The 14,587-nt window shown below is 43.3% G+C and overlaps 2 protein-coding genes across 10 annotated transcripts in view; one reads left to right on the top strand and one right to left on the bottom strand.

Moving 5' to 3' along the window:
- Positions 1-14,587, top strand: part of LOC131693897 (zinc finger protein OZF-like) — a 411,867-nt gene that overhangs the window by 42,281 nt on the left and 354,999 nt on the right. The gene's annotated exons all lie outside the window — the stretch shown is intronic.
- On the bottom strand, positions 5,446-5,871 carry LOC131687426 (uncharacterized). Its single transcript, XM_058971503.1, has one exon. It carries the CDS (start codon positions 5,869-5,871, stop codon positions 5,446-5,448), a length of 426 nt encoding a protein of 141 aa, XP_058827486.1.

The raw sequence follows: 14,587 nt of genomic DNA, 5'->3' as shown, positions 1-14,587 counted from the left end.
ATAAATTTGCGCTTAAATCTCAAATATTCTACCCACGTTTAGTGGTTTTCCCCCAATCCTCGATGGATTCCGACTGTATAACTGTATACGTAATATTTCGGTAGCTATAATATAGGTTAGGTTAATTCACGTCTATGATAAGGAAAGGCTACTCACTGTAATCCAATTAGTCTTATGTTAAATAAGGGTACTATAAGATTAGCCACTACGAAAATAGCTTTTAAATTAGTTTTTAAGCTTTACTATTGTATAGTCTATGAAATTAGTTCTGGAATTAGTTTTGCACATGCCCGATTATAGAGACCTCTTTCACACCAATGCTCGTTGACAGTTCTCCGTATCATGGGCGTCCCGGATCGTCGACAGGGGGAGCGTGCAGCATTCAGGGTTGCTCACACTCCCCCCCCCCCCGTGGGTCGTATCCGTTGATTCGACACTACCTTCCTTCGCTCCTACGTCCAACACTGCTGGCCGTTCATAGACTCCTTTGACTGTTTGAACAGTCACCTTTCGTACCTGTCCGTCTTTTTCCACTGTTCCGATTACTTTACCCTTGGGCCAACAATTGCGGGGATGCTCTGGATCTGCTATAACTATGATATCGCCTACCTCAATCGGCTTAACCTTGTGATACCACTTCGTACGTCTAGTGATTTCTGGAATATAATCGCGAAGCCACCGTCGCCAGAAGTAGTTCGCCATAACTTGCGAAGCTTGCCACCCTCGTCACACAACTGCAGCGTTATCATTCCATACGACCAATGGTTTTGCTCCATCTGACGAGCCCAACAAGAAATGATTTGGCGTAAGTGCGGGCGCCGATTCATCATCAATCGGTACGTGTGTAAATGGTCTTGAATTCACGATACCTTCAACCTCCATTAACGCGTTTCGCAGCTCTTCTTCTCCGATACGCCTAGTTCCAACCATCTCCATCAGATTTCGTTTTACCGACTGTACCAGTCGCTCCCAGCTTGCTCCCATATGTGGTGAGACGGGGGGGGGGGGGGGGGGTTAAAGCTCCAAACCGTCTTCGAACTAGTAAATTCGTGTACGATCTTGTCCTGGTCTACCATTCTCACTGCATCCTGGAGTTCTCTGTTCGCACCTACAAAGTTGGTTCCCCTATCACTGTAAAATGCCAGGGGGGTTCCCCTGCGGGCTACGAAGTTGCGAAGAGCCATGATGCACGAACTGGTGTTGAGGGAGTTCACGATCTCTATGTGTATTGCACGTATCGTTAAACATGTAAGCAACACTCCCCATCGCTTTTCAGATCTTCTGCCAACCGTGACTACTTTTGGGCCGAAGTAATCCACTCCTACGTGTGAAAATGGCCGTGTGTATGCAGCCAGTTTAGCTGAAGGTAGATCAGCCATCTCGGGAGGCTGAGGAGTTGTATCGCGATTTTTGCACCACTGACAACTTCTCCGGATCTTTTTCAGAGATGTTCGAAGTCGACTGATACAAAATCTCTGCCGCACGGCGTTCACGACCGACTCGTGGTTTCGATGGTTGTATTTTTCATGGTAACTAGATAACATAAGCTGGGTTACCGGATGACCATTTGGTAGAATGATAGGGTTTTTGCTATCGGTATCAAGGAACTCACATTTTCTAACCCTTCCTTTCATTCTAATGATGTTGTTATCGTCCAGGAAAGGACTGAATTGTCTAAGGGAACTTCCACGCGGTAGTGGTTTTGCTTCTCCGTTCGCCTTTCCATGGTATAGTATAGCAAGTTCATCTGAGAAGACGTCGCTTTGTGCTTGGCGAATATGGTACTGTTCTGCAAGTCGTATTTCATCGCTAGTTAAAGGACCACTACAAGGGTGATCACCTTTACCTCGACACTTCAAATTATAGATGAATCCAAGTGCATAGGCCGTTATGTGAACCAATCGTTTCCACCCTGAAAAGTTGCTCGCGGCGATCAGGGGCTCCGCCGCCCGAAAATGAAAGAGTACACTGGGTCTTAATTCCTCATCTGTTGGTGCGTTATCAAATGGCATAACAGGCCATGTAGTTTCAGTTGCGAGCAGGAAACCTACTCCTTTGATCCACCTGCTGTTAGATGTCAAGTCAAAGCGTCGGTTCCACTTGGTCCCATCATCAGCTACATTCCATTTGGAGGGGACCCATCTCCAATCATCTACTTCGGTGAATTCTAATATTTCGCTGACTCGGCAAGCAACGTATGAGCTATATCGTCGATGATCTGATCTTATCCAAGCAAGTACGTTACGAGAGTCCGACCAGAAGAAGCGTCGCGAAATGCAGATCGAAAGACTATCCGTAATGGTGCTAGCCAATCTCAAGCCTATCACGGCGGCCTGAAGCTCTAGTTTCGGTATGGACAGGAACCTCAATGGAGCAACACGAGTCTTCGCTCCAACTAATGTGCATTCTACGGAGTTTTTTTTTCGTAGCGAAGATATACAGCTGCAGCCATTCCGTTTTCGCTAGTGTCTACGAACGTGTGCAATTGCACATTGGCGTACAATGTAGCGGTGTTAATGCGGTAGCATCTTGGAATTCTCACGTTTTCTAGTTCTGAAAGAAGTTTCATATTGTTTCAAAGGGACTGGCTCATCCCACTTGACTGACGAACGCCAAACTTCCTGTAAGATAATCTTCAGGTGCATCAAATAATGCGCGATCAACCCTAGGGGGTCAAAAATAGTCATTAGTACACGAAGCATTTCCCGCTTTGTAGGGCAGCGACTTCCAGCCAACAACTCTCCCTCGAATCTGGTCCAGCATATCTTAAAGGTGAAGCAATCCGTCGTAGTATTCCACCACATACCCAGCACTTTTTTGGTTGCATGTTCAGCTGTAAGATCGAGGCTTTTCTCCATTTGTGTATCCCCAGCTAACGCAGCCATTACTTGCGACGAGTTTGATGCCCAGTTGCGAATTTCGAAGCCTCCTTGTGCGTGAATAAACTGTACTGTCTTAGCCAGCTCTATAGTTTCATCGACCGTTTCGACACTTACTAGCATGTCGTCCACATAGTATAGCTTAACGATGGCTTTCACGGCAACAGGGTGATCCGCCTCAAAACGCTCCGCATTCTTATTCTTTACGAATTGGGCGGTACTCGGTGAGCAACAAGCTCCGAAAGTCATGACTTGCATAACAAATGTACTTGGTTCGCTGCTTCTTTCTTCATCGCGCCATAGAAAACGTTGGCAGTGCTGATCTGACGGTCGTATTCGAATCTGGTGAAACATTTCACGGATGTCACCACATACCGCTACTTTGTGCTCTCTAAATTGATACAATATAGAAGTTAAAGAAGCTATTTAATCTGGACCGGTGAGTAGCAACGAGTTTAGAGAAACACCATGTGCGCGAGCTGCGGCGTCCCATACCAGCCTGGTTTTTCCTGGTTTATTAGGATTGGCGACTGGAAATACTGGTAAGTACCAAATTCGATCTTGCTTCTCAGTTAGATCTGCCGTCGACAGCTTTCGAATATAAAACCCTTAGCTAAGTAATCAGCAATCCGTTCTTTTAGAACTTTGGCCAAATCTTTGTCCTGTTGCATTCGCTTTTCTAAGCACTCGAAACGTCGCAAGGCCATCGACTTACTGTCCGGCAGGCGCACTTTATTAAACCTCCACAAAAGGCCGGCTTCGAATTGGTCTCCCAAAAACCGTGTCAGCTCTTGTTGGGATATAAGAGCCCTCTCATCTTCTTTGGAATGCAACGTGCGATCTGTCTTTACAATCCCCAGACTATCCACAGAAAAGTACTCCTTGACTGTCCGATGCAAGTTTTCGTCGGTTTCTAGACTACATTCACAAATATGATACGTGTGATGAGTTGCTCGTGTTTGTGTATTGGACGTATTACCGTATACCGTCCACCCAAGATTTGTCTTAACAGCAATCGGTTCTCCTTCTTTTCCTTCACGACTGCTCCATACTAACGACACGTTCGCGTGTCTTAGGCCAATCAAGATCCAAGGACGGATGTGATGGTACGATTTCACAGGCAGTCCTTGCAGGTAGTTATAAGATGCTTTCAAATTCTCCATGTCTAGAGTCTGGTAGGGCAATTGTAACTGTTCCACTGTCCTTACGCCGCTGAGGTGAAATATTTTGCCTCCTTTTCCAGATACGCTTACGTTGATACATTGCGATTCCGATTCATACCGATGTGTTCCACCCGTCCATCGCAAACAAAGTGGTTTTTGTTTACCTGACAGATGAAGATAATCGGCCAGTTCCTGATCCATCAATGTTAACTCCGATCCATCATCTAGGAATGCGTGACACTCTACCTGCTCGTTAACCCCATGTAGTGTTTTCGGAACGTAGTGGAATATACCAGAACTGGAGTTCGATTGGTGAGTGTGAACCGAGTGTTCCTCACTTTCCTTCGACGGACTGACGACGAATTTTGCATCTGAAGAAGCAACTAGATCCTTGTGCAGCGTAACATGGTGCTTGAATATACACCCGTTCTTTCCACAAGGCTTGGCACTACAATTCCCGGTATGCTGTCGGAGACACCGACGACAAATTCTAAACTCCTGCACAGCAGCCCATTTAGCTTCATATGACAGGTTCAGGAATCTGTCACATTTCGCTGCGTTTTGGCAAGTCCCTTTACAGATTACGCATTTTTTAATTGCCGCTTCATTCTTTGCGTTCGATTGTTCAATATCGATGGAAGGACGTTTCCATACAGAGTCTAAACAGGAATCGTCAGAGTGTGCGTTCAAGAATGCTCGTGATTTTCGATCCTCGCGATTTTCCTGACTTTTGCTTACGGTAACACGAGGCTCAGATACTAGACATGCGTCCTCAGCTAATAAGTAAACCCATTTGCTGAAACTACTAAGATTCACTTTTTTTAGCCCTCTCCTATGACGCGCCCAATCAAGTTTTATAGAGGAGGGTAACTTCGCAACAAGTTCCTGCAGCAGTGTAACGTCTCGTAAATACTCTTTCCGCCCGCAAGCATCTGTCGCACCACACAAGTTTTGCACACCCAAGGCAAAATCTATCAGCTTGTCTAAAGATTCCACCTTAACAGGAGGCATCGCGAGCACCTTCTCTTTCAATGAACCAATGATTGTCTGAGGCTGTCCGAAGCGCAACTTCAGAGCACTTACAGCTTTTGTCATGGTCGATGGGTGCATTAGGAAGCTTCGCACGGCTGTGAGTGCGCCCCCTTGCAAGCAATTACGAAGTCTTATCATATTTCCTTCATCTCTGAATCCACACATCTCGGTTGTACTTTGGAAGGTAGATATGAACATGGGCCAGTCTACAGGATTGCCATTGAATTTAGTGAGATCTCGAGGTACAACTTGCCGGGCGGCGATCTGATTACGCGTTAGATTTTTTGTGGTCTTTTGGAACGAGTTTTTTGCTACCACCTTCTTATCCAAGGTGACCGATTCTGTAGGGGTCTTTCTAGTTCGCTTTGGTGTCAAATTTGCCGCCCGTGACTTGCTGATTTTGACCTTATACGCTGCTGGATTCCTCTTCGAGCTCGATCGTTAGTTCGAACTGTCTTCGCAGTTGTGCATTTCAGACAGATCCAATCGTCATGTTCGATCATCTGGGTAACTCCAACGCAGGCGAAGTGGTGCCAATCATCGCAATCGTCGCACTGGACCATGCGGCTATTATGAACAGATTTACATGTACAACAGCTGTGTTGTTCAGCTGACGGAATATCACCTTCGCTGTTCGTAGGACGTGCTTGTGGGCTCCTAGTAGGAACGGAATTCGCAATGCCAGCTGCACCGGCGCTCGTACTAGTGTTTACGGAATTTGTTGCCATAGGGGCGCCAATGGTTTCCACTACTGCACCCTCTGTAGCGTTGGTCTTCTCATTCCTCGGGTCGGACATCCTTCCGTAAACGAATTTAAAATGTGATCTTTGCGGATGAGGGGACCGTATTCCGAATTCGCAATATATGTTTATTGATAAATTTTAAATTCCTGAAAGGATACATTTTATAAATTTGCGCTTAAATCTCAAATATTCTACCCACGTTTAGTGGTTTTCCCCCAATCCTTGATTGGTTCCGACTGTATAGCTGCATACGTAATATTTCGGTAACTATAATATAGGTTAGGTTTATTCACGTCTATGATAAGGAAAGGCTACTCACTGTAATCCAATTAGTCTTATGTTATATAAGGGTACTATAAGATTAGCCACTACGAAAATAGTTTATAATTTAGTTTTTAACCGTTGTGTGTCCGACGCGGTACCCGGGTACCTTTTTAAGTTTCAATTAATGAAATTCCTATGTTTTATCCATAGCTGGAAATTGAAACTTTGTGACATCTTAGAACTTCACTAAGTCAAGCTTTTGGGTTAATAATATTGTTGATATAGTAAGGGTGGGAGTGAGGAGGGGCTTCTGAATTTTTTTACTACGTAACAGGCCGACGTGGGTACCCGGGTACCCACAAAACTAAAATGCCCATAACTAAGGTAATATACAACCGATTTCGATACTTTTGGCCCATTTGGATTCAAGAACTCATCCACTTTTGGACTTGGTAAAAATGAATCGGGTTATTTCATTCGGTTCCCGGGAATCTAGGTTTCCAGAAGCAGGTTCCAGTGCAGGGGTACTATTTGCGAACTTCAATGGAATACTAGCAATATGGGTATCAAAATTCTTGGAATTTCACCAGCAGGCTGTATCTCGTGGTTTTGGAACCATTTGGTGATTTGACTTCGGAACGGACATTCCGGAGCAGGTTCCCGTGGGGCCGTGAGTGGCCATTCAATTCCAATTCCATTTTTCAAGTTGCCATAGGGTTCCGTAACAATAAAAAACAGACCTCCGAGACAATTTGAAGAGTTTTGATACTCACATTGCTATGACATTATTAAAATTTACAAATCATATCCTAGTACTGGAACATTACTCCGGAAAATCCGGATTACCGTAAACCAGATCCATTATTCCGGTTCTATTGCACAGAATCAAAAAGTGGACGAGTTCCTGAATCCAAAACATCTAAAAGTGTCCAAATCGGTTAAAGGAAGCCATAGTTATGAGCATTTCAATTTGTGGGTACCCGGGTACCCTCGTTGGCCTGTTAAAGGTGTTTTTTTTGTTGGACACATAACTGTTAAGCTTTACTATTGTATAGTCTATGAAATTAGTTCTGGAATTAGTTTTGCACATGCCCGATTATAGAGACCTCTTTCACACCAATGCTCGTTGACAGTTCTCCGTATCATGGGCGTCCCTGATCGTCACTTCACGGTGGGCGCACGTAGAATGGACAGTGGGAGCGTGCAGCATTCAGGGTTGCTCACAACAGTTCTTCTTCGTTATAATGGCTATACAAGTGGCAATAAAGCTCGAAAGACTTACTTGAGAAAACCCGTACCATAATATAAACCATGCGTTAAACATTATTTATTCATAACACCACGCATTCGAAGGTTCTTCCTCTTGCTACGCAATGAAACTACAGAAAGCATGCGTTTGCATCACATATACTCATATAGGAGAACTGGTGGTAAAATGAACACATTAAGCAAAGTCATTATTTTCTAACTAATAAGTGATTGAGATACTACAATCACCTTATACGTTTCTTGTTAGACATGTTTTGTACATATTTGGTGAAAATATTTCGACATAAACACAAGTTTTCAAATATTATTCTTGATTTCAAAACATGTCCAAAAACGAGACATGTTTATAGCGTGTGGGTAAAATGAACATATGCTGGTGGTAAAATGAACACCTTCTAGTGACCTGCAAAATGTTCTGTATGTGTGCAATGCTTAGCGTTGAAAAGCAATTTCCGAGCAATGCTGATGTCCCAGCGGCTCATGAGCATTGCATACACACAGGGCATTTTGTAGGCAAAAAAACTTGTCACGGAAAAATTAAATTTTCATGTAATACTAACCAAGTTACAATTCTGTGACATGGAAACACATCTACAAACTTGGGGTTATCCATAGGTGTTTAAACTTTAAGGATCTGTTGGAGAACAGTGAAGATATAGCAACTTGAACTTAGCGATTAATTTTGAGGGTTGGTACTTGGAGCAGCAAGATGGTTCATATTTCCCCCACTATAACCTGTTCATTTTACCCCCTAAGACATTTTATTTTCAAACAGCTGTTCCGATTGAGCCGATTTGTCCTGATCCCTACTTATTGCTGTGAAATATCTGCAAGAGGTTCAACTACTGTCAGACCTTATATTCTACATGCCGAATTTAACATCAGCGACAAACATGAATGCCGATTTTGGTTTTCATCATATTTATTTCACATTCGACAGCTTTTTATCAAAAGAAATTATTTCAATATTCTTTGAATATTTGGCAGGTCACGTTTCTGTGAAGTTTGTTCTAAATTTAACTAACATTGACTTGATTTGGCTACCTGTTAATTTTATCCCCCCCCCCTGTTCATTTTACCCACAAGTCCCCTACACATAATTGCACTTTATCACATATACACAATACATTTTTAATGAAAAAAAATTGGACAAAAAGAAAGTTCAAAGGGGGTCGCTCTTGCCCCTTTGGGGTGTCAGTCTTACCGGCAGCGTTTTTAAAATGTCATTTTTCTCCATTTTTTGGCAACCAATAATTTTTAATGAATTCAATTTTTTGAAACGCTGGAAAAATTATATTTTGTTAAGAACCACCTAAACAAGGATTATGCACAGAATATACAATTTTAGGAGCTTTGTGGAATTTTAGAAAAATTATAGCGCTTAAGGTGTCGGACTTGCCCCGCGGTCCCCTAGATGATTTTTATCAAGAAATTTCCGGCTAAATTTGTTGGTGCAAAAATTGTGCAATTCCGTTCATTACAATGACATTATTAACGTTTAAAAACTATCATTCCTTTATTCCAATATTTTAAAAAGAGACTCCTACATTGAATGGTTAGTCGAAGTCACAATATCATATATCACAAATGAGTCTATTAATCGACGAAACACTAATTGGTGTTTAATTTGGTAGTCTTCATTTTGATTTAATTCAATGAAACAAAAAACCAGTTCTGGAAAGCACACTCAGTTTTTTGCACGGTTTTTACGAGGTTTTTTACGCGGATTTTCCAATTAACGCGGTTTTTTACGCGGATTTTCCAATCAACGCGGTTTTTTCAAAAATATTCTAAGTCCTTTTGAATGCAAAAGAGTTAGAAGATTTTGGGAAAGATGGAATGGGAGGAAGTTGGAAGACTCCTTATGACCCATACCTCAACAATATGGGTATTTACGGAATGGACTTGACGAGTAGGCACAGACTAACAGACATAACACTCGAAAACAATGCTTCGCCCACTTTAACGGTCATTTTAAATATATTTGTAGTTGGGACTGTGACCACATTTGAAATTATGGCGCCACTGACATATGAACAAGCATATGGGGGATAGACCACTAGTGAAAAATTGTTCCCAAACCTGAGGGGTAAGCCATCAGCAAATGAGTGTTTGGGACAGTGAATAAAAGGTGGAGCTAGTGTTCTGGGAAAATTGCCGGATCGATGTTTTTTTGTGGGAATTCCCTCATAGTGTTATGTCTGTTAGTCTGTGGAGTAGGTGCCAGAAATTCATGTTTGACGCCATTTTGAAATCCAAGATGGCGACTTCCGGTTTAGCGAAATTCGCTCTAACCCAATCAATATGAGTATTTTTGGAAGTTGAAGTTGTAGCACAGACTAACAGACATAACACTCAAAAACAAAGCTTTGCCCGCTTTAACGGTCATTTTAAATATATTTGTAGTTGGGACTGTGGCCACATTTGAAATTGAAAAATTGATCCCAAACCTGAGGGGTAACCCACCAGTAAATAAGTGTTTGGGACTGTGAATAAAAGGTGGAGCTAGTGTTCTGGGAAAATTGTCGGATCGATGTTTTTTGAGGGAATTCCCTCATAGTGTTATGTCTGTTAGTCTGTGGTTGTAGTACAAATAGTTTTAATTAAACAGTTGAATTTACTTGAATTTTAGCAATGTGTTTAATTGAAATCAATTCAAACCCCAAACTCACACCACATCCTTCTCTTTCTCCTCTCACTTCCATTCCCACAGCACTCTTCTGGATTAACACATAAAAATATTTTGCATTTCGCTGGTTTATGATTAGATCTTATGTTCGAGTTTTGGATGATCCCCCTGATTTTGCATGCGGGAATTTCGTTGAACCCGAACTCGCCATCTTGGATTTCAAAACCTGCTCGTCAAGACCATTCCAAAACTACCTATATTGATTGAGTTATAGAGAATTTTATTAAACCGGAAGTCGCCAGCTTGGATTTGAAGATGGCGTCAAAAATCAATTTCTGGCATCTGCTCGTCAAGAGCATTCCGAATTGATTGGGTTATAGTGAATTTCGCTAAACCCGAAGTTGCCATCTTAGATTTCAAATGGCGTCAAACATGAATTTCTGGCACCTACTCGTCAAGTCCATTCCGTAATGACCTATATTATTGAGGTGCGGGTCATAAGGAATCTTCCAGAGCCGTCTCTTCCATCTTTCCGAAAATATTCTAAGTCTTTTGCATTTCAAAGAATATTTTTTGCAAAAACCCTGTTAATTGCAAAATCCGTGCAAAAAACTGCCAAAATTCTTCGTTCTTTGCATTTAAAAGGACTTAGAATTTTATTCAGCAAAAAGTCTATCTTTTGCATTCAAAAGGACAAAACTTCCAAAAGTATTCTTAGTCTTTTGCTGAGGGTTTTTACGCGGGTTTTCCACTTAACGCGGTTTTATACGCGGTACATATCCCCCATATAAAAAACCTGAGTGTATTGCAATTCTGTGTACCGTCATCATGCTCACACTATGTATAATCAATTGAATATCTCACAAGACGTATTGATTCAACAAAGTGCTAACACACCATATTTATATTTTAGGACCATCATTGCACTATGCGATGGGTGATTTATGGTATAAATCAATTATGTTGTTTTCAGAGGACCTTCCCTATTAACAATTGAGGTTTTATGGTGGCTTTATAGCCATTCGTAAAACTTAGATTGCACTTGTAGCGTGCTATAAAACTTCAATTGTTACTTAGGTTATTATGGTGCATTATATACCATTAATTGGGTGGGGTTGATTAATTGTAGCGGACCTCAGACCATGAGCGTTTGCTCGGGATACCGACCAGCCAACTTTGATCTTCCCATTTTAAGAGCCTTGTTTGCTGCTTCGACTGGAAGCCTAACTGAAGCCGCTTGCGTGCCGAAAAGTTCCTTCCTCATTCGGATCATCATCTGCACTTCTCCAAGCTCGCACTGTTTTTCCAGAGCTTCTCTTAGCTCTTCTTCCGAGGATGTTTGACTTCGGATCCCTTTTTCAGTTCCAGAATCATCTCTCCGATGCGGATTCGCCTGATTTTCTTGACATCTGAGCCCAGCTCCTTGAGTACCGGGTTTGTCGATCTTTGCATCGTATCCATGACAATCAGTTATTATGAAAATAACAATACATTTTTCAACAGCAAAATAAAAAAACTGAGCTTTTCATAGCTCGGTAATTAGTTTATGTGCCTACGTTAAATTTCTGCTATAGATACGTCAGGATACGAAGTGTTAGGAACGGACGAGCTCGCATCAATGATTCTGGCCATCAATCTTCTAGAAACATGCATCTTGTAATAAATATAACTCAACAATATTTTACTCGTTGATTTTGAAAACATATTTCTTTCCTAATAAGATTGTTTTTCAACTTTGATTTGATTCGTAACCATAGCATTTTGTTGACGCATTCTAAAAATTATTGACGTCTATTACCGAGCGGGTTGCAAATGCTTACTATTATTGAGTTCAACGGTTCACGGTTACTGATCCATCTTTAGTTTAACGTTTGTATGGGACCTAGAAATCTTGAGTTTATCTTTGGCAGTACCTCCTCGCATGAGTCATCGTTAGCTTTGACTAAGAGTGCTTCCCCTTTGTTTCGTTCCTTGAGAAGCTTTCGCTTTTCGGACATATCCTTATTGTTCGCCCTCCGTTTTGTGCTACCGACGACTTCCCATTTGGTGTTTTTATCCACGTTGGTGGCAGCTTCGTTTGCTACGCGTACCACTACGCCGGGAGCTTCCTTGTGTTTCCTGGTCTTGCATCACCTGTAGAAGCTGTTGGCCTCTTCGGTGTAGAGAGGGACGTCCCCTGCGGTTTGTCTTTCGCCTCGTGAGATTCCCTCACTTTCGGTGGTGCCACTGCTTGCCTTATTTCCCAGGACTTCTTGGCCATCAACAGCTCCTTTCCGGTTATCTCCGCTTTCTGTTCCAAGGTTCTCCATTCCTTGACGGCTGATCCGAGGTTACCTTGTATCCTCAGGACCAGTTTCTTGATGTCCTTGTGCATATTACTCCTTTGTCAACAAAGTTGTGCAGTTCGTCCACCAGTTTTTTAGCTACTTCTATACTCGGCAAGCTTGGTATTTTCAACCAAGCGCTCTCCTCCTGCTTTTGCTGCTTCTGTTGAAGCTTCGACTGTGGCTGCTGATTCTGTTGCGGCTGCTTTTGGCGAAGGGATTCGCCGCGTCTATTTCATATGTGCAAGTTTCTTGCTCCATTTTGTTGGGTCCCAACTCTGGGCTGCTATCTCTACTCGTTGCACATAGTCGCCTCTCGTGATCCCATGATTATCTATACTACCAAAATCTTAGCAGCAGCGTCATGCAAGGGTGGACACTATCCTTCACGGGGAATAGTGTTCAGACCCGGATCGGCGTAAAATCGGGAATGGTCCAACCGAACCTAGTACCACCAACTAAATGGTGACGAGTTTTGAACATACCCGGAGACCTGCCAGGGTTTTGTTGGGACGGAGGCAGCCGTGCTGTTAGCTCACCCGCCATTGCAAGTCGGTTCTATCTTTCCTTACTCAGGGAGTAGAACAGCACGTCTGTCAGTCCAAAGTCGCTGTCCAATTCGTGATGCGTGTCCTGTCCGTTGTTGTTCGCCATGGCCATCATGCCATAATCAGGATGTTACTTTCGTCGATCTTGATGTGGCACTCCGGTTGGGCTAGAGTGCTTTTATTGCTGAGATCTTAGATTATTGGGATCTTAGGTTCTTAGCAAAAGCGGCACAGACTTCGGAATTATGGCTTTTTTAGAGGTTTAGCAGAGCCCAATCCAAATCCCTTCGCCTCTTCCATTGCAGCTCGAAGAGTACACTTGTAACCACTCTGTTGACAGCGTCCCAGATATGCTCGTCGCGGCACATCTCTTCGACGATATTGTCCACTGTTATATCAGGCATACTCCTACGAACTTCTTCGAATCTAGGGCATTCAAATACCATGTGTTCCGGAGCCTCTTGCACGTACACACACATGAATATCCGAACCGATGCATTTACTTCCGGAAGCATTCGTGCCCGGACAAAAACTGTGTCAAATGGAAGTTCACCTCTCCATGCACTCGCGTCACGAACAGCCACTAAGCGAAACGTGCTTGTCAACTTCGTCTTGTTCCGCTCTGAGCTCAGTGCAGCAGCTCAGGCCGGTACGCCATACCTCAGCATTGAGGATGAGACACCCGCCAGAAGATGTCTCGTGCTGCCTCTTTCTCCTCTGTGATTTGGCATGATCCTTGCAATGTGTTAGTTGTCTTCGCAACCTTCTCACATACATAGTCGACATGGCTGTTGTAATTTAACCGATCGTCGACCTTCATACCCAGGTGCTTCAGCGCACGCATCGATTGTATGGATTGTCCCCCTACATTGATCTCGACATGCTGGATTTTTTTACAGTTGCTGACTAGCATTACCTCGGTCTTATGGTGAGCCAGCTGCAACTTGACGTCAGCTATCCAGGTTTTCACGATGCCTATTGTCTCTGCCATCAACACGTCAACCTCCTCAAGGTTCTCGCCGGTTATCATCAGGACAACATCATCTGCAAAGCCAACGATCTTCACTCCCCTGGGCAGTTCGAATGTTAACACTCCGTTGTACATTATATTCCAGAGCGCTGGGCCGAGCATGGAGCGTTCTCACTTTTAACGTAGGCCGTCAGCCTGTTGAGAACAACCCTTTCTAGGAGTTTACAGGAGTATCCAGCAGGCATATAGGCCGATAGATGCTGGATCTCCTGGTGGTTTCCCTGGTTTTGGCAGCAACACCAGCTTCTGGATCTTCCATTTATCTGGGAAGTAGCCATCGTCCAGGCATTTCTGTAGGACTATCCTGAACATGTCCGGAAACGCCGTAATCGCATTCTTCAGTGCCACGTTAGGGATACTGTCCGGTCCGGGAGCTTTCTTCGCTTTCAGCCCTTTTGCCACTATAAGTAGCTCGTCGTTGGAAACACGATTGTCACCTGCATTTCCACCGTCTACATCATCGTACAGTGTAGGCGCCCATGCAATTGGGTCGTGCTTCGGGAAAAGGCATTCCACGATAATTTTCAGTTCGTCGGCGCACATTTCGACTTGCGTCATTGGACCCTTGATCCTGGCCATAACGACACGGTAAGCAATGCCCCAGGGATTAGCTACTTCTCTGCACAACTCCTTGTTGCAGGTGGACTTGCTAAGCACTATCTCACTTTTAAAAGCGGCCCTGGCCGCCCGGAAGGTTACCTTACAC

The sequence above is a fragment of the Topomyia yanbarensis genome, chromosome 3 (genome assembly GCF_030247195.1).
Source record: "Topomyia yanbarensis strain Yona2022 chromosome 3, ASM3024719v1, whole genome shotgun sequence".
NCBI classification, from domain to species: Eukaryota; Metazoa; Arthropoda; class Insecta; order Diptera; family Culicidae; genus Topomyia; species Topomyia yanbarensis.
This window is presented reverse-complemented; position numbering and strand designations above follow the sequence as displayed.